The sequence below is a fragment of the Equus przewalskii genome, chromosome 1, assembly GCF_037783145.1.
Source record: "Equus przewalskii isolate Varuska chromosome 1, EquPr2, whole genome shotgun sequence".
In the NCBI taxonomy this organism is placed as follows: domain Eukaryota; kingdom Metazoa; phylum Chordata; class Mammalia; order Perissodactyla; family Equidae; genus Equus; species Equus przewalskii.
In genome coordinates, this window is record NC_091831.1 from 155422122 (window position 1) to 155447387 (window position 25266).

Genomic DNA, 25266 nt, shown 5'->3' on the forward strand with positions numbered 1-25266 from the left:
CAGTTTTGCCCTTCAGAATTTTTGAGATTAGAACTTTAGTCGTCTTCTCTCTTCTCCTGCTAGCTTCATAAATGTGGCAAATTCCTCAAGCAGAAATCTGGCTTCATATTTGTCCCTTTTAATTTAATGTACCTAAGAAGAATTCACTATGAATACAAATATTAAGCAACAAAATAATCATAAGCAGGAAAAATATAAAATATTACTTATTGTATAATCTAGAGAGAATTTTGTATTACGTATACTCAGGACATAGAGTCCTTTCACAATTTAGCAATGAATTTGGCTCAATCCCCTAGTTATCAAAGCAAAATATAAGTAAATTAGCTTCACAATTTCTACAGATTATTCACACACACACACACACACACACACAAACACATCCTTGGGCCCCATGCCTCAAGCAAGGAAAGAGTTATACAAGACAAGTTACTAGAGCAAAATTGTCAGCAAACAATTTGGACAGAGTTGTTGTTGGATAATAATAATACCAGCCATGAAATGACGAGACCAACATCTATTTAATACTTAAAGAAAATTCATTGAGTGATTAAGTCATAGACATTAAGTCATAATTTCAAAAATTCGGCAAAAAGTGACATATGTATATATAAATTTCCCTGCCATGGCCATCTGGTTATGTCTTGAGTCCAATGGAATTGAGACAAGCAAAGGTGAGACTAGTAGCCACAGGCCAAATACAAGAAACATGCTATCTTTGAGGTTCTTTTTCTTGTTCTCCCTCCCACCATATGGCAATCTTCCCTTATGAAACTATCTTATCTATTTTCTGTCTACTCCAGTTCTCCCATTCTGTTCTTTTTTTTTTCCCAGGTTTTAAATCCTCTCTCATACATTTTTTGTCTTTCAAAAAATATAAAAATATAGTTCCATCAAAAGTTTGAGTATATTAGCTCTAAGATATTTAATAAGTTGAATAAATTGAATTCAATGGATTAATTGAATTTAGACAGTCTGATGTCTGAGGTCAGATTTTCAGTTTGAAATCTATGCTCTTCAACAACTCCCCATAAACATTTCCTGGAACTTTGTATTATTTGTCAAACAAACTTGTTAAATAGAGAATTATCTTGATAATTCAATGTAACCTTGTAATCAGTGATCTATTCTGAATATTATAAAATGATGATTTCATAAAAAACAGCCCAAAATTTTGCATAATTATTTAAGCATTAGTGTCGCTTGAAGCAGTTTGAAAATAAATGCACAAAGTAACTTGTACTCTTGTGAGTTATTTAGGAGATCTTCCTCAAACTCAAGAGTTGAATACTCAGTCTCCTCATTGCCATCTTCATGTCCTTGTTCCTCAGTGTATAGATGATAGGATTGAGGATGGGTGTAATCATAAAGTCCAAAATGGCAAGAAATTTATCCACTGGCACTGTGGGAAATGGCCACATGTAAGCAAAGATGCATGGTCCAAAGAACAAAACCACCACAGTGATATGAGCCAAAAGAGTAGAAAGGGCCTTGGATAAACCCCCCGAAGAGTGTTTCCCTACAGTGACCAGCATAAAGATATAGGAGATAATCAATAAGAAGAAGGTGCCCATGGAAATGAACCCACTGTTGGCAGTAACCATGAATTCCATTCTGTGAATGTCTGTGCAGGCAAGTTTGATAAACCGTGGAAGGTCACAGTAAAAGCTATCTATCTCATTAGGACCACAAAAAGGCAAATGAACAGCAAAAGCTGACTGGGCAACTGAGTGAGTGAGGCCAATAGCCCAGGCACCAGACAGAAGCAAAATGCACATCTGTGGACTCATTATCGTCAGGTAGTGGAGGGGCTTACATATGGCCACATATCGGTCCACGGCCATGGTGATGAGCAGTACCATCTCAGATCCACCCAGGACATGAAGGACAAATATCTGGATTACACACCCCTGGAAGGATATGGTTTTGTGCCCAGAATACAGGTCACAAATCATCTTAGGAACCGTTACGGTAGAAAAACACAAATCAATAAATGAGAGATTGGCTAAAAGGAAATACATGGGGGAATGTAAACGAGGATCAAAGACCACTGTAAACACAACAGAGAGGTTTCTCAGAACATTTGTGACATAAAACACCGTAGAGAAGGCGAGGAGGAGATGCTGCACTGGTCTAGAGGCAGAAAGTCCCAGGAACACAAATTCAGTCACCGGAGAGTAATTTGTTTTATTCATTGACTTTGTGTTACCTGAAAGGAACAAATTAAGATAGTTATAATGTGATATACCAGAGGTATTGAAAAAAGCAGATATCATTGGGTTTCAAGTTCCGATGTTAAAGAAAAATCTTCACCCACGGTCACAAAATTCCCTTGAAAAAGTCATACAATAGTTTACTTCTTTAACAAATGTTCATTGAGTAGTTACCACAAAGACCTCTGTGTACTTGGCATCGTGCCACATTCTGGGATAAAACACACACTCTGTGTTTATGTAGTTTGTAGTCTAGTTTGAAGCTAAGTACTAAATAACTAATCACATAGCTGGACAATTATAATGGTGTTAAGTTATTTGAAGAAAAGAACAAAGTGTTATGAGAACTATAAGAGCTCATTGCAGCGTTGTCTACCCTGGTCTGGAAGAAGATGTTCGTGCTAAGACCTAAATGATTAATAGGAGTTAAATAAGTGAGTAAGAATAGGAAGAGTGATCTACCCAAATGAATGGCATAGGAAATCTCTGAAGCATGAAGAAACAGAACAGGTTGTAATAAATCAAAGAAGACCAGGAAGGGTCTGACCAAGGCAGAATTCTAAAGAGTGTGTAAAGAATTTGGCCTATATCTTAGAAGTGATAGAAAGCTATTGAGGCAGAACAGTGAAATATCACGTTAGTGCTTTAAAAAGTTTACAATAGATGTGAAGTGAAGAATGCAGTAGCAGGATCTGGAGGGGAGAAAGAGAGACAAATTATGAATCTGTCTCTGGACCATATCAAATCAGCATAGAAAAGATGAATTTGTGAATAAATGGTGTTGACACAGCTTACCAAACTCGGCAAAGGTAATTGAATTCCTTACCTTACAACAGTAACTAAAATGAGCTTTTAATGCCTATTTAAATAAAAAGAAAAGAAACAAAAACATAGAAGAAAATATAGGCTTACTTTTAGATAATTTTTTGTGTGAGAAAAAAGTCTTCCTAAGCATGTCCCCACATGAGCAAATCATGCAGAAAAAAATGACACCTTCAGATTCAAAAATTTAAATATTCCATATAATTTTTTAAAAATAAAAAACAAGTGTGGCAAAATAGATGTTAAATATAATGATAAACCAAATTTAAAATGAAAAACGCATAAACTCTTGGATAAAATAAGAAATATAAATAGCCAACATATGAAGAACAGCGAACTCACTAGCAATTAAGGAAATGTAAATAAATCAATACGGAGTTGCTCTTATGTTTGTAGAAAAGTGTTAGGGTTAAAAATAAGTGAATAATATGAGTGACGCTGTGAGAAAACAGACTCTCTCATACTCTGTAATTCGGAGTACAAATTCATACACCTTCTCCAGAACACAATTTCAAAATATATTTCAAATATTTAAAAATTGCCTTATTACTAAGACTTTCATTGTGGGAATTTTTTAAAAGTAATAAGAGCAGATAAGCTAAAATATTTAGATATTGCAGCAAGTGCTGCACAATTATTTATAAGAAGAAAAAAATTTGGAAATAACCTAGACCCAAACAATGAGGAATTTAATTACAGTACAATAGTACATCCAACTGGGAAAAGCACTCAACCTTATATATAGAAAAATATCATGAAAATGTTTATACTGAGCTTTTAATAAAAAGAGCAGCTTACAAGAGAAAAAGTATAGAAAACAAGTTTAAAAAAATTAAGTCTAGAAAATGGAAATAGCCACAACTGGAAGGACCCACAACTAAGAATATACAACTATGTACCGGGGGGCTCTGGGGAGAAAAAGGAAAAAATAAAATCTTAAAAAAAAAAGAAAATAGAAGTAAAGGATAAGCAACAGATTGTTGATCTCTGGACGTATATGTATTTATTAATTTGAGCCATAGGAAAGTGGTATTACAATAGATCAAAAATAGTCAAATATCAGTTTCACGGGGTTCCAACTAAATATTAATTTATTTTTTTCTTATGATATTTTCTAAACTATTTTCCCTTTTCATAACCAAACATAATTAATATTTATTCCACACCTGAATTGAATGCCATGGATTCCTGCTTTTACTGCCACCATCAAGCTTTCCTTCAGTTTGCCCCATACCATTGACTACCATTTTTTCTCATGTCATCACTTCTCCCTATGCTACTCTACATCATGCCCAGGCTCCAGCTTGGGCACAACCCTGCACAATATAAGCAAGTGGGAGCACTATAGATACTCTATAGCCAAGAATATACCTGAGGGCAGCCAGGCTAGGAGTAATGGGCATCCTGAGGTTATGGATGTGGAGTGAGTACTGTTTCCAAAAGAAAACATTATAGGGGGGATACTAGGAAATCCTGACAGAAGGGCACTGGATGGAGAATTTTATAGCCAATAACTGGCAAAAATAGAGCAGAACTGAACCAGAGAAAATGGGACAGTTATTGAGGTGAATGACAATGGATGTGAGTTGCAAGGAGTAACCAGCTGTTTTTACATTTTGACCAAGTAATGTGTGGATTTTTAAAAGATGCATATTCTGAAATGTAGAACGTATATTCAATATGATCACAATTATAGAAGATGAAGAAACAATTGCTTTAAAGATTCAGAGATAATACAGTAAAAGGAAATTACTAATCATTTTCTCTGAGTAGTGAAAATAAATGGGTGATTTTGTTGCTTTTTCTTACTTTATTTTCTAAAATTAAGTATTTTTTATTTAAATATCAGTAGACTTCATTTGTTAGTGCAATGGGAAAAAAAGAAGCAATATTGTCATCAGGCAAGAATACAGACAATTTATGCTAAAATATGTTAGCGCACTAACTCCATAATGGGGAGTTCCAATTAAAAAGGAAAAGAAAAATACACAAACAAATAACCCACAATTGAAACAATACAGATGACAGTTAAACTAATTTAAAGATATTTCAACCTCAGCAATCACTAAGAAAATGCAATTTTAAAAGAAGAGCTTTGTTTTGTTTTGTTGTCTTCTCCTTTGTCTTTTGGCCAAGACCAAAAAAGAGAGAGAAAGAGAAAAGTAGAAATTAATCCCAGTGTGTTCAAAGGAGTCCTTATAATAGGAATTCTTATGCATGATTGGTGAGAGTGGGAATTAGTATTGTTTATTAGAATTTAAAATGTTCAAATCTAGGCAATAACAAAGGTCCCTGAGGCCCCTTACCCTGAACAGAGGGTTAAATTCATGGAGAAAATATCATAACCAAAAGGAAATCCCACAGCTTACCTGCACAGTGCTGGTATATATACTTATATGTTTAGTACACTGTTACCCAGTAGCAATAGCAAAGAATAACCCAAATAGAAATTAATACAGAATCTTTTAATCAAATTATAGTGCAGCTATACAATGAAATACTATGTAGCTATTAAAAATAATGGTACAGCTCTACGTAAATTGAGACCTAAAGTAAAAAATCTTACAGAATAGAATCAGTAGTATGATTCTGTGTGTTTGCACATAAAACATCTTAAAGAATGAATGTTTCACTTTTAAGAATTATTAATGTAGTAAAATGTGATTGATTATACATGACGTTAACTCCTAAAATCCTTGTTTCTGCATTTTGGATGCCTTTTACAAATAATCAACATTTATTAATAAAAACCATGGAATTTTCAAAACACAAAAGTGAAAATTCAAGATGCACAGCATGTTAAATTAAGAAATACAACACAAATATTGGAAAAAATGAAATAAAATTTTACTAGTAAGTGATCAACTCTTTTCTCATCAAAAATGAAAATTATCAGTGTAACAAAAATTCTCAGCAAGGGCTCCATCTTGAGGTGTAATTTTTATTGCTTTAGATTTTAAACAGTATCTTCTTCTGGAGAGGTTGTGTGGTATTTGTATTAGTTGATACATTTCTGGATTGTTTAAGCATGGAGATATTCAAAAAAAAAGAAGAAAAGGGAGGGAAGTGACAGAGGTAGAATAAAAAAACAGGAGAGAAGAAAACTAGAAGTAAGCAATTGAGGGAGTTAAAGAAAGGGGAGAAGGCAGTCTCTGTGAGAGTCATCTGATTACAGCCCTGCCTAAACTTCAGGAATTTTCACTCCTTCACAAAAGTTTACAGACTCCTTTGAATATATCCTCTGTCTGTCCCCAGCCTCATATCTTCATTCTCCCCTACCCCCACCAAGTACTCTCCAATTTTATTAAACTACTTTGATAACCCCATTTTTGTTTGTTAATATTAGTTTGCCCGCCTGCTTGCTTGCTTCTCACGACTGAACTGATATGTGCATGCTCTGAGTTCTGCTGACTGTTTCTTACTTGTGAGTACAATTCGTACAACACTTCCTCAAAGACAGCTTCCTCTTTCTTCCTGCTACAATTGAACTTTTTCCTTTATGCTCTCATGTTATGTTGTGCAATCAAATTCACAATTTTATGATGTTATGAATTGACATTTGACTATCCTGTATGTCACTCCTACCATACCTTTGAGTTCTCTAAGGACAGATAGTATCTTATTAACAAATTCTGGCCCATTGTAAGTGTTCAATAAATGTTTATGAATGCATGGATAGATGGATGAATGGTCTGATGATAACAGTTTCTTGGTATGTAATATTTTATCATACGTTTTTGATCCTGCCCATAGAAAGGCTAATTACATTGTTGATCAAAAAATGTTTTAAGCATCTGACAGGGTGATTTAGTCCCTCACAACCTGCCTGTCACTTTATCATAAGCCAAGAAAGTGAATTGAACAAGTTTAAGGGAGGTTCACTCAAAGGATAATGTGAATCCAAATTGACTTTTGAAGCACACAGGTGTATCTTACGTTAATTAATTTTAATAAAAAAGAATTGATAGGAGAGGGTTTAACTGGCACCATATCTCATAGAATAACACGCAACGGCAAGCTAGAAAAGATAGAGTCCAACAAGTGTACAGCCCTGTTGAAACACTACCTGTGCTAAGGAGGCTGCCCTCAGGGTCCACTGTCTAAATCCATGTCTTTGAGAGCTTGGGATGCACAGGCAGTGGGGCTGGTTCTTCATCGTGGGTGTTGACATTCCCTCTAGGCACCCCAGAGTCCAGATGAGTTCTACTTTATTATTTATTGACTAAATATTTATATAACTAAATATTTTGTCCTAATTTTTCTCTTAGGACACGTACTACATTATGTTTCAGATTCCTCCACAACAACTTTAATTCCTATTTGCCCATTCATCTCTGAATCCTCAGTTCAGGAAACTTCCCAGCCCTCACATCCTAAAGCACTTCTCACTGTCACTCAGAGCTACATTACTTGCTTCTAATGAACCCTTTGATTCTCATTAAATGAAGCAGGAGCTAGAAACAGCAGCAACAGAAGCTATGAGTGTTGTTGGCAGTGTACAAGCAGTGACGTGGTGATATCCCTCACTCATCAATATGCTATGTGCTTTCCTTCATCTTTTAAATCATCTCTAACCTGAACTGTGATTCACCTTCCATGTCCTTCTATTGATACCTACAATTATCTCAATGCATGGTTCTCTTGTAAATTATTTCTATTGGCTATTTCTACATGTGAAAATTGTCTCTCCCCAATAAAAAATGAAATAGTCAAAAAGTAAATAGAAAATTGTCACTATCAAGCTGTTTTACACTATTTGTCACTTTCTTTCTACTGATCTTGATTAGTTCAAAATAATCAAAATATTTACGAAGGTATACACAACATTTTTGTCTTTCTCTAATTCCTCAGATGAGTCTTTCCTTGATTATTATTCCTTTATCTTTTTAACATAGGTTATAGATAATTGAAACAAATATAATATTTTTCAACTCTGCACTCCTGCCAAAATTTCTGAAACTAACTTTGGTGTGCTTATATTAACTGGTATTCATGACATTTGACCAACTGAAGCAGTCTCTTGGAAAATTATTCTTTTAAATGTTGTTTTACTTATTTATTTTATATCCCCCTTCCAAAAACTGGTAGTCATTGTAGAATATATTCTTAGAATTTTTATCTGATGACTTTATTTGTATCTTTGTAGAAGTCTTTGTAAAGAAATTCCTTTTGAATACCTTCCTTACCACTAAAAAGTCTATGATCTATCGAGTAATATCCAAATATATTGTTCATTCACCTGAAGAAATGGTACAAGTATGACCTATTTATCAACATCTATAACATCTGTCCAATGCAAAAAATCAAACTCTGAAAAGTCTGTAGTAAATTTACACGTTGAATTTATGTTTTTGACAAGAGGAACCAAAGTTCCTGTTCATTCCTCCAACTAATTATGTGAGAACAAGAAGGAATAAAGCACAATGTTACAAAGGAGCACGGTGTGATCCTGGCAGTGAGGAATCAGAATCACTGAAAGCCTCTCTCATTTCTGCTTTCTCCACCTTCACTGGTTAACTCCACTCTCCCTGGCCCTGACTTGTGTCCAGCAAGATTCTGTGACCCACCAGACAAGTTTTGATGCCTTCTACAAGCCAACCCTTCTGTTAAAGCATAGATATTTCTCTAACAATTTTTAATCCACTAATTTGTGAACTTCGAAGGACTTTCTCTACATCTGAATAATGAAGCTTCTAAGCCACTGAAGTATAATTAACACATCTAAAAGGTATACTTCCGTTATGTGAGACTCATGCCCACGACACATTTTTATTTCCAGAGGAATGTTCACTAAACCTGACATGACTGGTGGAATATTACCCCGCTTCCCAACTCCTACACCTGGTCATCCACAAGCATGAAACCCAGAATACCTCTAGGGTCACATAGATTTTCCCATAGTTTCAAGGACAATATAGTATCAAATCTGAAGTAGAAAATTCAGTGCACTGTGAAATATGCTTGAATAAATATGAACAACCAGCAGGAGTCAGCTGACTCAAAAGTAAGGGAAGTGGAAGGAAAAACAGCTTTAGTCTTAATGAGTTTTTCAAAAACCTTCAAGGCACAGTCCAAAGCAGTGCACCTAATAATCAACTGTCCAAGTTGTTCTACTTCCTTCTGGAAAATGCTATGATCCAGAAACAAAAAACTCTTCCCATAAATCAGGGTATAATCCAGACATATAGAACAACCTATGTAGCCTGAAACAAAAGTTTTAATTATTTTCCCCTGATAAACGTTAGCACCCAAGATGTAGTCAGCAAATGTTGAATTGAAAAAGAGAGAGAAAATCTTTGTAATTCGAAAATTTCAGCAGACTATCAACTTTAATTTTATCTTATATACTTACCTGAACAAAAAAATGGAGGAAAAAAACAGATCTCAGAAAGCAGTATCTTCAGATAATTCTGTATTGTTTTAAAATCTTTCCATTTTGATGCTCTGTGGTTATTATTGGGACATAGCTATGGTGAGTTACAGCTGCTCCTGCACAAACGTCAGCTCTCAGAGACCACTTTATGCTTTCATGACTTCACAGTGTTCAGTTCATTTATCTCGGGAATTCCACCTTGGAATCCCCACGGCCTGAAGAAAAATGGAATATTAGAAGTTTGGTCCACAATAAAATAAAATTAAAGGAAAACAAAGAAATATTTATGCAACCAAGTATACCTGAGGAATTCTTTAAAGGAGAATCAATATTTCCAGGCAGTAGAATGTCTATAAGTTATCTCTAAAACTAATATCAGTGAACCAGGCATAGCTATTAACACATTAAATAAGCATGGTTTAAAATTCTCCTGTGAAGCGTATTCACAATGAAAAAACTTAAGTGAGAAACCATGCACCTGCATTCCCATTTTAATGAAGTCTCGGGTAAAATAAGTGTCTTGACTAATGTCACCCTGCTGATTGTAGAGTCAAGACTCAAATCCAGATCTGTCTGATTTCAGAGACCATGTAATTCGACACTATACTGTGCTGTCTCCCTATTATGTCATTGTTGTCGCACATTAACGGGGGTTGGCAGGATTATGTACTTTTTAAATTTCATAATCAATGTGACAAATATCTCATGCCACATTTATAGCAAGACTGTGAGATAAAAGTGTGATATTCTTTTGTCTTAGATTAAAAATGAGAATTTATAGACGTGATTCACTTAAGGTTGGTAGCAGGGCAGAGGCAAGAATTCACATAATCCTAGGATTCTCTCTGAATGCCAGACATACTAAATGCCTGGAATGTTGCTCAGAAAAGAAAACTAAACAAATACAAAATTCAGTCTCATACACAATCATGGGCATTCAAAACTATAATAAAAAATTTTTTAAGACATGTTTTCAGCTGAAATAAATATGCAAACTTAGTTGTTGTTAATGAAATTGCCATTAATCATTTCCTGTTTACTAAATATTATGCCAAGTTCTTCATGAAGCCTAATCTGGGGATCTTAAAAGTAGCTGAGAAATTTTGTGAGTTAATTGTTTAAAAATCTCAGAGGCACAGAGAGGATACAAAGCTAAGTGTGATTTTTAAAATCATGCTTATTCAAAGTAAAGGACCAAATGAGTAATTGATAATAGAAATTAGTTCCTAAAAAATTATCGAAATCTGTCTAAAAATTTTAATTGTAATTAAATTGTGATGAATGAAAGAACAGAGTGCACATATACCAGCTTTCAAGAAACTGTTATTATGGCTAGGGAGAGATCTTTCTGTCTGGAAGAATTAAAGTGAAAACAAACAATCATATGACAGAATTGCCATAGGGTACATTTGTATTAGGTAATTTGTAAAGTATTTTCACAGAGATGGGTTTGTGAGTCATTAACATAACTTCTTTTAAAATCTAATTTGGAATGTACATTAAATGATAAAAAAGTAGTCGAAAAGTAAAATAATTATTCATTATCGGTTATTGTTGAGCTACAAAATACATCTCAACAATCACTGATTTAAATAATTACTTTAATTGTCAAATTAAGTTAATTGGCACAGTCTCATAATCCACCCATTCAATTCTACAAGAAACAAAGGAGAAGTGGAAAGCCTAGTCAATAAACTAATTATTTGATTTCCATGATATTAAACAGATATTTTGACTCAGTTGGTACTGGATTGTGGAAGCAGCCCTAAACATGGGGCTCCATGCAGGCCTGTGCCTTTCAGAGCGAGAAATGTCACAGGGATGATTACTACCAAGAGTGATCAATGTGGGACTGGGCAACATGCGTTCATTCTTTTAGTCATTAATGTTTATTGACTATTTTCTGGTTGTTTACAAGAACAAAATGCTTTTGAATGTTAAAATCTTATACCTGACCTTGGAAGAATATTCACTATGTAGGCCAAACCTCTACTTTCATGATTTGAGGTCTTGACAATTTTGCCTGCTCAAAATTCTATTGGCTATTGAACTGAAAAGATGTCTGAAATTTCTTCTTTACATTATAATGGGCAGAATTGCAAGTTAAGATGCAAATGTATTACTTTAAAATATTTTTGTATATCTACCTAGTTTATTCAATATGAACACATATATGGTAAAAGAATTTCAAGAAGTACGAATGAGTGTTAAATTGCTCTCTCTTTCCCCAGCTTCTGAAAAGTAATCACTGTTAAATATTTTGTTTCGAATCTTTTGAAAAAGTTTTCTATGCATATATAGTATATCCCTTTTGAAATACAAAAGGAATCACACTATATATACTGTGGAATGTATTTTAAGAAATTTTTGGGAAATTGGGGAAACCAGAGAAGTGAAACATCAGTCTCTGAAATTCCTACAAAGCATGATGTGAAACACTGCGTGCTTGAATGGGCTTCCAAATCAGAGTGGACCCATGGTAAAGGCATAAACAAATTTTAAATGTAAAGTCTACAGAGGAAAGATTAAAGCCCAACCAAACTGTATTCCAAGTAGCTATGCAGAAATAGACATAGAGGCTTAAGTGAAAGATTGCCCATAATGCAGCTGTAAACTTTGAAAGACAGGAACACCAATTATCAAGAAAGACAGAAATAAAGTTACACCATATCTTCCTACAAGGCCTGCAGACATTTCTCCTTCTCCAGATCAAAGAACCGTTGTTTCACTTGGATGGATGGTTCACACACTTCAGGAACCTCTTTGTGGATGTGCTGTGCTTACCTGATACTTGGTTTGTTAATATTTTTTTCCTAGGGTAATTGGTCTGTTTAATTAAAAAAAATAATTTCTAAAGTTAGCTTTGGAAATAAATATTTTCCTTGAAATGAATCGATTTTATTTTGTACTTCAAGTTCATTTTTGAAAAAATACATATAAAATTCTTTTAAATTTCTTGTGTGCCTGTGGTGATTTTTTCATCCCCAATTGCCATACTGTGAAATTTGTTTTCTTTATTTAAAAATATGAGCAACATTTTAAAAAATATTGGCTAAATATTTCAATTGCCATATTTGCTTCAAAGAAATTATCTTAGAGTTATTCGATTCTACTATAAATTTGGTTTTTAATTCATGAATATTTACTTTTCTATATATTATTTTCTGCCACTTTGATTAGGTTTTATGTATTATTCATCACATAAATTCTAAAGTTGAAAAAATAATTATAATATTAGGTTGATTCTTATTTGGTTATGTTAAAAGTATAAGAGTTACAAAATTTTCTCTGAGCAATATTTTAGCTATAATCTAAACCTTCTAATGACTACTTTTATCATTATTATTATAATCTAGATTACTTAAAACTTTAAATTACATTTCACTTGACTTAAATTTGTAACAGAATATTTTCTTATTATTGATTCCATTTTATCTCCTCTCTTACCACATCAATCATACTTTTTAAAAGATTTTTAGTAGTTGCCCTAGAGTTAGCAATATACATTTTAACTAATCTATTTCTTTAATATAAGCTAAAATTACAATCATAAAAACCATTTATTAACATGAGAAAAGAAATAATGTTTCAAGGGGTTGCAAATTCCTCGATTATTTGCCTCTGAAACTTTTATTTCTCTTTCACTTTTGAAGGATAATTTCACTGGATATAGAATTCTAGGTCAATGGGGTTTCTTCTTTCAATCAATTGAATATTTCACTCCACTCTTCTTACTTTCAGGGTCTCTAACAAGAGGCCTGCTAAAATTTTTATCCTGTTCCTCTATAGGTAAGATATCCCCCACAACTTTGGTTTCTTTTAAGATTTTTTCTTTGTTTTTTGATCTGCAGTTTGTATTTGATATGCCTATATGTTGGGGGTTTGTTATGTATTTATCATTCTGGGTCTTCTCTGGGCTCCCTGGATCTAGGTTCTTTTATTATTCTTTGACAATTCTCAGCCATTATTACTTCAAATATTTCTTCCTCTCTGTTCTCTTTTTCTCCTCCTTCTGTTATCACACATACACATATACAATATACAATGGGAAAAAGACAATCTCTTCAATAAATGCTGTTGTAAAAACTGTACAGACACCTGGAAAAGAATAAAAGTGGACCATTATCTTACATCATACAAGAAAATTAACTAAAATAAATTAAAGACTTGAATGTAATATCTGAAACCATAAAACTCCTAGAAGAAAACGTAGGTGGTTAAGCTTCTAGATATTGGTCTTGGTGATGACTTTTTGGATCTGACTCTAAAGGCTGGACAACAAAAGGAAAAATAAGCAAATGGGACTACATCAAACTAAAAGGCTTCTGCACAATGAAGGAAACCAGCAACAAAATTAAAAGGCAGTCTATTGAATGGGCAAGATATTTTCAAATCATATATCTGATAAAGGGTTAATATCCAAAATATATAAAGAACTTATACAACTCAATACAAAAAATAACAAACAATCTGATTAAAAAATGAGAAGAGAGGGGCTGGCCCCATGGCCGAGTGGTTAGGTTCATGTGCTTCACTTTGGTGGCCCAGGGTTTCACCAGTTCGGATCCTGGGCGCAGATATGGCACCACTCGTCGAGCCATGCTGAGGTGGCATCCCACATGCCAAAACTAGAAGGACCCACAACTAAAAATATACAACTGTGTACCAGAGGGCTTTGGGGAGAAAAAGGAAAGATAAAATCTTTAAATAAAAAATGAGAAGAGGATCTGAACAGACATTTTTCCAAAGGAGACATATAGATGGCAAAAGATGCTCAGCATCACTAAGCATAAGGGAAATGTAATAGAAATCACAATGAGATATCACCTCACACCTTCAGAATGGCTATTATCAAAAAGACAATAAATAACAGTTGTTTACAGGGATGTGGAGAAAAGAGAACCCTTGTGTACTATTGGTGGGAATGGAAATAGGTGCAGACACTATGGAAAACAGTATGAAGTTTCATCAAAAAATTAAAAATAGAACTACCATATGATCTGGCAACTCCACTTCTGGATATTTGTTCAAAGAAAATAAAACACTAATTCAAAAAGATATAGGCACCCCATGTTCACTGCAGCATTATGTACAATAGCCAAGATATGGAAAAAACCTAAGTGTTCATTGAGAGATGAATGGATAAAGAAGATGTGGTATATATACACAATACAACCATAAAAAAATAATGAAGTCTTGCCATTTGCAACAACATGGATAGACCTTTAGGGTATTATGCTAAGTGATAAGTCAGACAGAGAAAGACAAGTACTGCATGATTTTACCTATATGTGGAATCTAAAACACACAAAAAAATGAAGAAACAAAACAAAAACAAAAGAACAAACAAAATAAAACAAAACTCATAGATACGTAGAAAAGATTAGCGGTTTCCACAGGGGAGAGGGCTTGGGTATTGGATGAAATGGATGAAAGAGATCAAGAGGTACAAACTTCCAGTTACAAAATAAATGTCATGAGGATATAATGTGCAGCATAGCGACTATAATCAATAATATTGTATTGCATATTTGGAAGTTGCCAAGAGAGTAAATCTTAAAAGTTTTCATTACAAGAAAAAAATTTCGGCAACTTTCTATGGCAACTTTCTAGACCTATTGTGATCATTTCGCAGTGTATACAAATATCAACTAATTATCCCATACATCTGAAAGTAACATAATATTATATGTCAATTATAGTTCAATAAAATAAATAAATACAAAAAATTTTAAAAATAAAGTTAAAGAAAGAAAGAAAATATTCTCCAATGACATATGTTGACACATACACTTGCCACTATCATTAAGAACAGTAAGAGAAGGATGTTCTACAAGATTGATCATTGTTACCTCCAAGAATAGATGAGATTGGGAGAGCACAGATGAAGGGGGCCTTCAATATTTGCTCCAAATACATCTAATGAATTGCTTGAACCTTATTAAATTAGACTGTATCCAAATGGTATTTGTTTAATAAAGCAGGGAATTAAAAAGTATCTTTCCATTCTCTTTTTATCACTTAGAGAAATGCCTGTAATATTGTTTATACTTAAACTATTAATTTTCAGGGTTCTTCTCAAGGAAGCACTGAAAATGTTGAGACCTACTGTTCCTCTGAAATCCCGGGAAGCAGAAGTTGAAGTAGACCTTTAAGTGATGAGCCCAGTTGCAACATGCCAATGATGAGCTGGTTGTCACCTGCCCATCTACATAACTCATCCAACTTCTGCTGGGACTAGAACTGACTTCTTAGTTCACTTTATGACATGATAGATAAGACAAAAAGGAAGAAATTTATATCCTCCTAACAAACAGAATATACACGTTTTACACCTCCTTTTCTTACATTTAATAATCTTTTCAGTTGTACTTAACTCATGTAAGCAAGAAAAGTGCGCACTATTACACGATGCATTCAATTCAGGGAAAGTAGGAAGCTAAGGATCCCTGAGGAGCATGACAGGGAAAGTCATTCCAAACACAGAAAGTTTCCAAGCCCAGAGACGACTCTTCTCAGCGTATATTTACCACACTGAGGAGAATGTCCTCCCTCCAACACTGGTCATGGCAGGAAATTAATTGGACATCCTTTCAGACTTTGAGTAGAATCTAGAGTAAGCTCTCTCAGTCAGTGAAGAAGGACATGGTTTCAGAGATTATCTCTATAGAATAGGTATATCCCAAATGGTGTGCTTTTGAACTTTCACTTTTAATGCCTCCCTTCTACTTTAAGACTAAATTGTTTGTTTTTTCCGTAGCATTCTTTTATACCACATTTGGAGCTTACAGTTCTGAATAGCTTATTTATTTAGTGTGCTTATAGGAAGTTTATGGGTTTTCTCACCCAACTAATGCTTGGGACTTCTGGGCTCCAAACAGCAGTTTCACACTCTCACAAAAAACACTGCCTTTCTACAATCTTAGAAGTTCCTTCTGATGCCCAATTTGGGGAAGATTGGTTTTCATAGGCTGTCCAACTTATCCTGATGTTTTCTAATTATTTGTGGATTTTATGTGTTCTACCATTTGATCAAAGTAGTAAATGCATAAAACCTCAGTCATTAACCTTAATAGGCCTAAGTGCAGTCCAATAAAGACAAGCAATGAAGTTAAAATGATTTTAATATAAACAGGAACAGCTTTTCCTATTGTTATTAGCCTTCTACATTTGTTTGTGTATGGGATACCTCTTCATAGGATAAAATGTCTTATTTTAGAAATCTTTTTTATTTTCTTAGTCATATGAAAACCAGAAGCCATCTCTAGTAGGGAACTATACTGGAGGCGTGGGAGTCAGACAGACCTTAGTTTATATGGTAGTTCTTTTACTATCTAGCTTATGACTTGGAAAAATCGAGCTTTCTCACTCACAAAATGGCAATACTCATTGTGATTATTGAAATAATGTTTGTAAAGTGTTTAGCACAGCAACTGTCATATAATAAGTACTAGTCAACTTTTTAATCATCCAGTTTCTAGCCTGAAAAAGGTAAAGGAGAAATAGATGGAGAGATTAAGAGAGAGAAAGAAAGAAAGGAGGAAGGAAGGATTTAACTTTCCAGCTTAGTGAAAAAAAATGTTTTTCCACAGAAATAAATATAAATAATGTAGATGAATAGTTTGAGAACAAGTAAACTTAGAGTTTACATTTTCTCTCATGAAGGACACTCGGGAGTAAAAGGAGTTTCATATGTCTGTCATATAAGATAGTCTCAAAAAGGAAATCCCTTTTGCCTACAAGGGGCAATGGCCAGTGAATGTATGGAGCACATATTGGTCGTTAATTACCAGCCCTAATAATAGGCTTCATTCCTAAAGGTAAGAGCTATTTATAACTATTTGTCTTGAGCAACAATGATGAATCTAAAAATGAGTTAATCTCTCTGTGTTTCTCAATCGCTTGAAGCTGCTAAGGGTGAAACCTGAGCCTGTGCAGGTACATGGACCCACTCCTCAAACCTCCAGCATCTAGTTCAATAATTATCTCCCTTATCGTTGCTCCCCATAATCTATTTCTTTTTCTGTGTCTCTTTTTCCTTTGTTGTCATTTTATCCAAGTGCTTTTCATTCATGTTGTTTATATCCTTCCAGTCTTATTCTCATAGTTAAAAGTGTATTACAAGATACATAAAATATTCTTCAAAATGTTAGTATCTTTGTTAAAATGTTATGCGAAATGTCTTGAATTTTTCACACCCTTTCTCTCTGAAAATTAGGATGACACAAATAAAAAGTAATGTCTATGTCTTGGTTATTCTATTCCTACTGACACAATATGAAAAAGCATGCTAGCTTTATTTTTGTCAGAAGAATTCACTGTTCCCACGGTTTCCTGAAAACCATCAAAATTATTTAGCACTTTCTATATACATAATGGATAACATTTATTTAGCACTTACTACATGTCCCAGAATTTTCTGATGTTTTCTTGTTTCAACTCATTTAGTCCTCAAAACAATCATGATTCTTAATATCTGTCTTTAAAAGCTGAAGAAACTGATGCGGTGGACATTTCAGTAACTCACCTGGAACACACCGCTGGTAAGTGGAAGGTCTGGGGATGCAAACAGTTTGGCTACTGTGTCTGTGCTCTTAAACACAGGATTACCCTGTGTATTGGAAATGGCTCTTATATAATGTTCTTATTCCCTCAATTAATTTTGATATATTTGTTTTTAAATTAGATAAACAATGAATATTACCTCTACAAATACAGTAAATCAAGTTGAAGATAAAGAAACAAGCATAGAATTATTTAAAATCTCACTTCCTATAGAAATTTGGGGCAAAATCCAAACATTACTCATGCCAAATGCCATTTGAAAACACCCAAATAGAAAAGATTTTTCTCTATAAATGTTTCCTTGACTTATTGATATCTTTACATACTAGTTAATATAGACTTAATAATCTTTTTAAAATTCGTCTTATGAATGTTATGAATGCTTCTACTTACTTAATCAGTCCCTTATTCTTAAACAGTTTGTATTACAAGGAATATTGATAAGTGAAGTAAACGAACATTACGTATTTCGTCTATTTGTCTGTTTGTTCCTTTCAATTAATTCCAAGACATAGGATTACTGAGTCACGTTTAAAATATTTTTTGCTTCTGTTACTCAACTGCCCTCTGGAATGACTGTGCCACTCACATTCCCATCAGCTGAGAGTGAGAAGTCCTGCTTCCCGAATCCCACAGCAACAACAGGTTTGTTCACTCTACTGAGGAAAAAAACTACAAAAGCGGAATCTGTGCTTTCTGAATTTGGAGTAACTGTAGAAAGCTCTCTTCAACATCAAGTTTTAAAAATTAATTCATACATATTTTATCACAATGTTATAATTTCACATTTACATTTAAGCCTTCTAATCATCCAGAACTTACTCTGCTGTAAGATGTATGGTAAGATACAATTTTCTGTTTCCAGTGTTGAGCTGCATGTTTAACAGCTGTTGAACTCTTGAATTTACTAAATAACTCTCACTATTGTACATAATTGTGATGCCTTCTTTATCATTACTAAAATCCCTAGTTTTTATCTCATTCTCAATTGGGTTTTTGTTACATTTATCTGTTCAACTTTACTCAGATTAATTGTTGTTTAATTAGTATACATTTACTATATATTCCTTTATAGAAAGAAATATTTTTTATAGAAAGCATTCTCTTCTCTCCCCCAGTTCCCATTTTGTTTCCTTTTCAAAATTTCCCTGGTCTTTGAAATGGACTTTTGGATCACTTTGTAATGTTCCAAAAGATTTCCACTGGACTTTTAATGAGCACTGCAGTTATTCCTCAGAATTAGTTCAGTGTGAATTGATATTTTTATAACTTTAGTCTTCTTTTTTTCAGTCGTCATGCTTTCATCTCCCACTTCAATCAGGGTTTCAAGTATTTCAGAAAAGTTTGTTTTCAATAGAATGCATACATTGCAGATTTGTTTCATTCATAAATGAGGACTCTTTTTATCATTTTAACAGGGTATTACTAATTTTACTATATTTATTTAAATAATATTACTAGCTTGAGTATTTTCCATTTAATTGTTTTAAGTTTTTGAGATGGAAAGTTTATGATTTATGAATGATTGTAGTCTTGACACCTTCCTTTCAATAGTATTACTTAATTTAATCCTCTTGCCTATAGTACATGATTGAAACATAGTCCTGCAGGCTTCCTTCTTTATGTTCTTGATTTTGATGTTTCATCTATAATCAGATGTTGACTTTTGGCTTATAAATTCTATTAAATTATAATATTAAAATATTTCTTATTCCTTGCTATTTTACTAAGAGTTTTTATCAGGAATCAATTTTGAAATTTATTCAGTGACTGTTTACTATATGTAGTTCCCTAAAATTTTTGTGGAAATGCTCTCTAAAATCAAATGTTGCTCTTCTTTTCTCAGGTTTTTATGTAATATGCTATGGGATCAAGAATTTTCTCTTGATAGACCCATTCAAAGGCTTTAAGTAAGAAAGCCATGTCATCATGTTTGATCTCTAGATAGACAGATCTGAAAACAGATTATAGAACAGACTAGACTTGGAGAAGAATGGTGCAGAGAGCTCATTAAGTTTCTTCTTCTATTTTCAAGATGGGAAAATATGTAGACTAAGAGTTAAAGACAAAATGATAATGGAAATTAGGAAGGACCTGAATTGAGAAATATTTGAGTAAAAATTGTGAAACTGGAGATAGAAATTAAAGGACAGAGAAGAAAGTCACACAGGTGTCTGTACTGGGCACTTGGGAGAATGGTAATGATATTTATTAGGGCATTGGAGTAGATTAAAATATTATGAATTCTGTTTTGACTTGAAGGTGGAGGTGGCATTTACATTTGTGTGTATCCTATACAGCTTTGGCTATATTACTCTGGAATCCAGGGATAAAGCTACCTATTCAGAATTCAATATGTAGGCACTAGTTAAAATGAGTAAACTGATACTGAATAAAAAAATAAATACCTAGCACAGAACTCTGAGTCACACCAAAAATTGAGGATGAGCAGAGGAAGAATGATCACTGTGTTAGTGAAAGGTATAGAGAAATCAGAAAGGTAGAATAATTAGGGGAGGGCTGTCATAGAAACGGTCTGAATGCATTCAACCAATTAACAATTGAGTTATAGTGGATCAAACAAGTTAGAGTTTAATTTTCTCACATTACAACAATAAATCTAAAGGAAGATTGTTATTGGCTTTGCTTAAGTAACTCAACTGCATTGTCTTATTATATGGGCTTTAGAACTTCATGGTTGCTGCACTTTTAGTCATATACTTAGCATTAAATGCAGGAAAAAATGGACCATGAAAAGAACCTTCCCTACATGAAGCTTTGTCTTTTCATTTGGGAAAGTCCTCCAGACATGACATGAGTTTATATCTCATTGAACATTTCTCGGTCACATGCCCCATCTTAGACTAATTCACGGCCAAAGAAAATGGGATTATAGTAACTGGTTTAGAAATATCATATACCATGCTCTAGACTTGGGATAGAGCTATTCTCTTCTAAAATTTAGAGCTTTCATCCTACTACCTGAACAAATGAAATTTCTGTTGTCAAGAAGAAGGGAGATTAGCTTTCTAAAAGCCAAGAAGCCAAGGGCAGAGGGAGTTACAGAAATAAGGACATGACAAAGAGTATCATGCACTGCAGAGAGACCAAGGAAAATGGTGATTGAAAGTGAATTATTGCATGATGTATTCAGAATCCAGGGTTTCTTTCTATGAATAAAGTATCTTGGAAACTGAATTGTTGGGCTTATTGAGGAACAAAAAGTGAGGATTGCCAATGAAGAGTTAGAGAGAGAAAGGAAAATTAGAATGTGACCCAAGCTTCTGAGATTTGATTTTTTTAAAAAGAAGTCAACTATGTTAATAAGTAAAGGGAATCAAAAAAATTGAAGAAAGTTTAATTGATGGATCCTTGGGGGAAGATCCAGTGTATACTTGAAGGTGCTGGCCTTGAAGAGCATAGTGCCATGGTTAGGAGCATGGATTACGGTCGTCCTACAGCTCTGGATAAAAGTCCTGGCTCTGACACTTGATCCCCCTAGGACTCAGTTTCTTCATTAGTAAAATGAGTCTAATAAAACAGTATTTCTATATGGAATTCTGTGTGGCTTAAATGAGATAATACAAAGTTTTGCATGGAGGATGCATCAATAAATATCATCTATTAATATTATGCATTTGTTAGATTAGATTAATATAAAAATTGTTTAATATTTTTTACTTATTAACAGTCTTTGTATCCAAAATTTTTATTGAATACAGAGGTCTATGTATCCATAATGATAACGTGTCATGAGTCAAACATAAAAAATCACAATCTGCGCAGTTGACTTCCATGGTAAATTGTACAAACAAAAACAAAAACAAAACACACATACGGGTGATGCACAGTGAAACGCGTTAAACAATTTTGGCCTGGAGATCTCTGTTTGATTAGTGAAATAAGAAGTTCAGTTAAGGAGAATTTGCAAATTAGTGTCAGAATATTAATATGAAAGTGACAGAAATGGTTGAGATTATTCAGATGGGAGACCACCTAGGTAAGTGGTCAGGAAAAACATCTAAAATCCTTTACAGGCAAGGCAAAATAAAACAAAACAAAACAAAACAGGAAGTTCTAAAAGTGGAATAAGAAGAAAAGTAATCCCCTTTCCCTCCATCTAAAATATTCATAATTGCTTTTTCTTTTTAGGTAATCATTCCCCTGATGACCATAATGTTTCCATATTATTTATTTTTTTGCTTATCCAATTAAATGATTTCCAACTCTGAGATATGTAACCCAAAGAGCAAACTAGCAGGATAAATAGGAAATCTATTTTCATACCACTGATCTGACTTTTCATTATTTTCTATCCTCAGGTGACTTGAAAATCAGCTCTCCTGCCTAAGTCAATGGATGGACTAAATGATTCTGTGATTTCTGAGTTTGTGTTGCTGGGACTCTCTAGTTCTTGGGAAACTAAAGTTTTTCTTATGTTGATATTCTCCTTGATCTATTTAAGGATCATCCTGGGGAATATCTTCATTTTGTTTTTGGTAATTTTTTATTCTCACTTACAATCTCCTATGTACTTCCTGCTTGCCAACCTGTCCTTCACTGATGTGGAGAGTTGCTTCCTGCACAACCCTCAAGATTATCACAGACCACTTAAATGAATACAAGACCATTTATTTCCAAGGTTGTTATGACACAGCTATGCTTCATCCACATCATGGGAGAAGTGGAGATGGTGTTACTCAGAGGCATAGCATTTGACAGGTACACGGCAGTCTGTAAGCCTCTTCACTACTTGAACATCATGAATCCTAAAATATGTGCTTCATTTGTAATCACTAGCTGCGTAACTGGAGTGATCCATGCTATGTCTCAGTTTGCTTTTGTTGTAAACTTGCCTTTTTGTGGTCCTAATAAAGTAGACAGCTTTTATTGTGACTTTTCCAGGATCACTAAACTTGTGTGCACAGATGGAGCCAAGTTTGAGTTTATTGTTGCTGTTAACAGTGGCTTTATGAGCACAGGCACCTTCTTCATGGTAATCCTTTCCTATATCTTCATTTTTGTCACCGTCTGGAAATGTTCTTCAGGAGACTTATCCAAAGAATTTGTCACTTTGTCAGCTCATATCACTGTTGTGGTTCTTTTTTTCACTCCATGCATGTTTCTCTATATGATGTTTCCCCATATCATCAATTGATCAATACCTGTTCATTGCTGACTTTGCTATGCACCCCGTCTCGAATCCTGCTATTTATACATTAAAGAACAAAGACATAAAGATAGTTATAAAAAGATTGAGCAAAGGGGGACATTATGGCAGATTCTGCTGACTTGATCTGACTTTGGAGCTCTAAAACTATACATCTATCTGCCTTTTGCACATCTGCACTTAGGCATCTGATATTTAAAATAGACAGAACTGGATGCATCATCTACCTCACTGAAAAAAATTCTACCACTTCTTTAGAACATTTACTCATTACCTTCGCTACCATTGGAAATGTGACTATACTATGTAAGGATATTATTTTATTTATGATTTTAGCAGACAGAAGCAATATATACTAAATACTATTATTTTATGATAGAAATTGTGATCATTTTCACAATCAGAAAGGATATAACAAATCCTTTTGCTTCTCATAAGGCTTGCAAATAAACTGCAAACTTGCTTTAGTTCATGTGAGGAATCATCGCATCAAATGGCATATATGTAGGACTAATATCTTTACTTAGTTACTCAAGTGGGTTCCCTCAGAAGACTCAAAGACAAAATTTGATTGCAGGTAGTTTATTTGGAAGCTGTTTTCTGAAGCATCAGTAAGGGATGGGAAGTGATACTGAGAAGGGAAAGATGCTTATGTTTGTAAACATAGCCAGAGTGCAAGCCTCCTGTGGTCCTCCAGAAGACTATAGATTCTGTGACTTAGAATAGTCCCAACTGAAGGGGAAGTTATTTGGAGAACTTCTTCAGTTTTAGAGGGTGCATTAACTCCTTGGCATGTCCAGCCTTTCCCACAGCAAATATGGTGTATGCATGGTGGGAAGTCAGAGATAAGCAGTGAGATAGACTTTCTGGTACTGACAGTAAAGAACCATCTCCAAGAAAGGTAAAATTTAAAGCAGTCTCACAACATTGCTTTGTTACTTAGAGAAGTGCTAACTAATTTTTAACGGACACAATAATTGTAAGTGAGCACAGAGAATTCTGTGATATAAAATATTTCTCTGCTTTCCACAAATCCCATAAAACTAGCCTTTCAAGGTGTGCCATTCAGCAATGGTCATGGCTGACTAGCCTATGAATCAGTTACCGCAGCAGAACATCATTTGCCACTCACACAAATCATCTGATTTCTGCTGGGACAGAAGTGCCATCTTAATTCTGTTAGAAAAACTATAGCTAGAGACCAAAATAAAGTAAGATTTTTCTCATCCTGACGAAAAAATCAAATGAGCCAAAGGACATTCTAAGATTCTACTTTACTTACAACTCTAGAAGTGTCATAATTGAATTCACTTTGTATCTTTGGCTCTGATTTTGAAGATAGGCATATTCTTAGAGGATGTTCTCAATTTAGGGAAACTCAGAAACTAAGAGTTCTCAAGGAACACAGCATGGATAGTCTGTCTTTGAGCCTTGCTCTTTCCCAAACACAGAGCTCTAAAGTTTCCCACCCCAGAAGCTAATCTCTGCAGTAAGGATATTCCACACTGAGGACAATACTATCCCGTAAATACTTGTCTAAATTGAAAGTATATTGTTTGTCTCATTGTGTTCTGACTGTATTTCAGGCCCAAGTTAGAACTGGAGTCAGCTTTATCTATGAAGAAGAGTCTGGTCACAGATAATGATGTTTCTAAAATAAGAAATATCATACTCTATAATAAATTCTTACTTCTCCCTTACTTCTCATCCTCTTTCACATTTAAACCAAGTTTCTCAGTATTTCAATATCAACTTCCCATATAACCAATTGGAATTTTCTGGAAGTTTATGAAATTTGCAGAAACATCAAGGGTTCCTTCTCAGTGAGTCCTGGAATTTCTGGACTCTCTAGAGCATAGGACCTCCCTACAACAGAAGGGACACCTTCTCTACAGTCTTATAATTCCATAGATATTGAGATTCAGGAACGACTGTTCTCACTTCATGATCCAAAATTCACCTATAGTAAGAGATGGCCCTTGGCAATGATTTATAATTTTGATTAATTGAGATATCCAAACAGGAAATTCGTTGCTAATGATATTGATTGCTAACAGTTTATGTCAGGAAGAAATTGAATAAACCATATGGACAGATCCTCCAGAATGGTCTGAAAATCAGTT

At 34.1% G+C, this 25266-nt stretch overlaps 1 protein-coding gene and 1 pseudogene across 1 annotated transcript; one reads left to right on the forward strand and one right to left on the reverse strand.

Annotated features, from left to right (window-relative positions):
- Positions 1-1256: 1256 nt before the first annotated feature.
- LOC103548506 (olfactory receptor 4F15-like) lies at positions 1257-9590 on the reverse strand. Its single transcript, XM_070609235.1, has 2 exons — positions 9388-9590; positions 1257-2209 (listed from the first exon to the last, which is right to left on the reverse strand). Exon 2 carries the CDS (start codon positions 2193-2195, stop codon positions 1257-1259), a length of 939 nt encoding a protein of 312 aa, XP_070465336.1. The 5' UTR covers positions 2196-2209; positions 9388-9590.
- A 12738-nt stretch (positions 9591-22328) lies between these two features.
- Positions 22329-23264, forward strand: LOC103548535 (olfactory receptor 4F21-like; annotated as a pseudogene).
- Positions 23265-25266: the final 2002 nt, after the last annotated feature.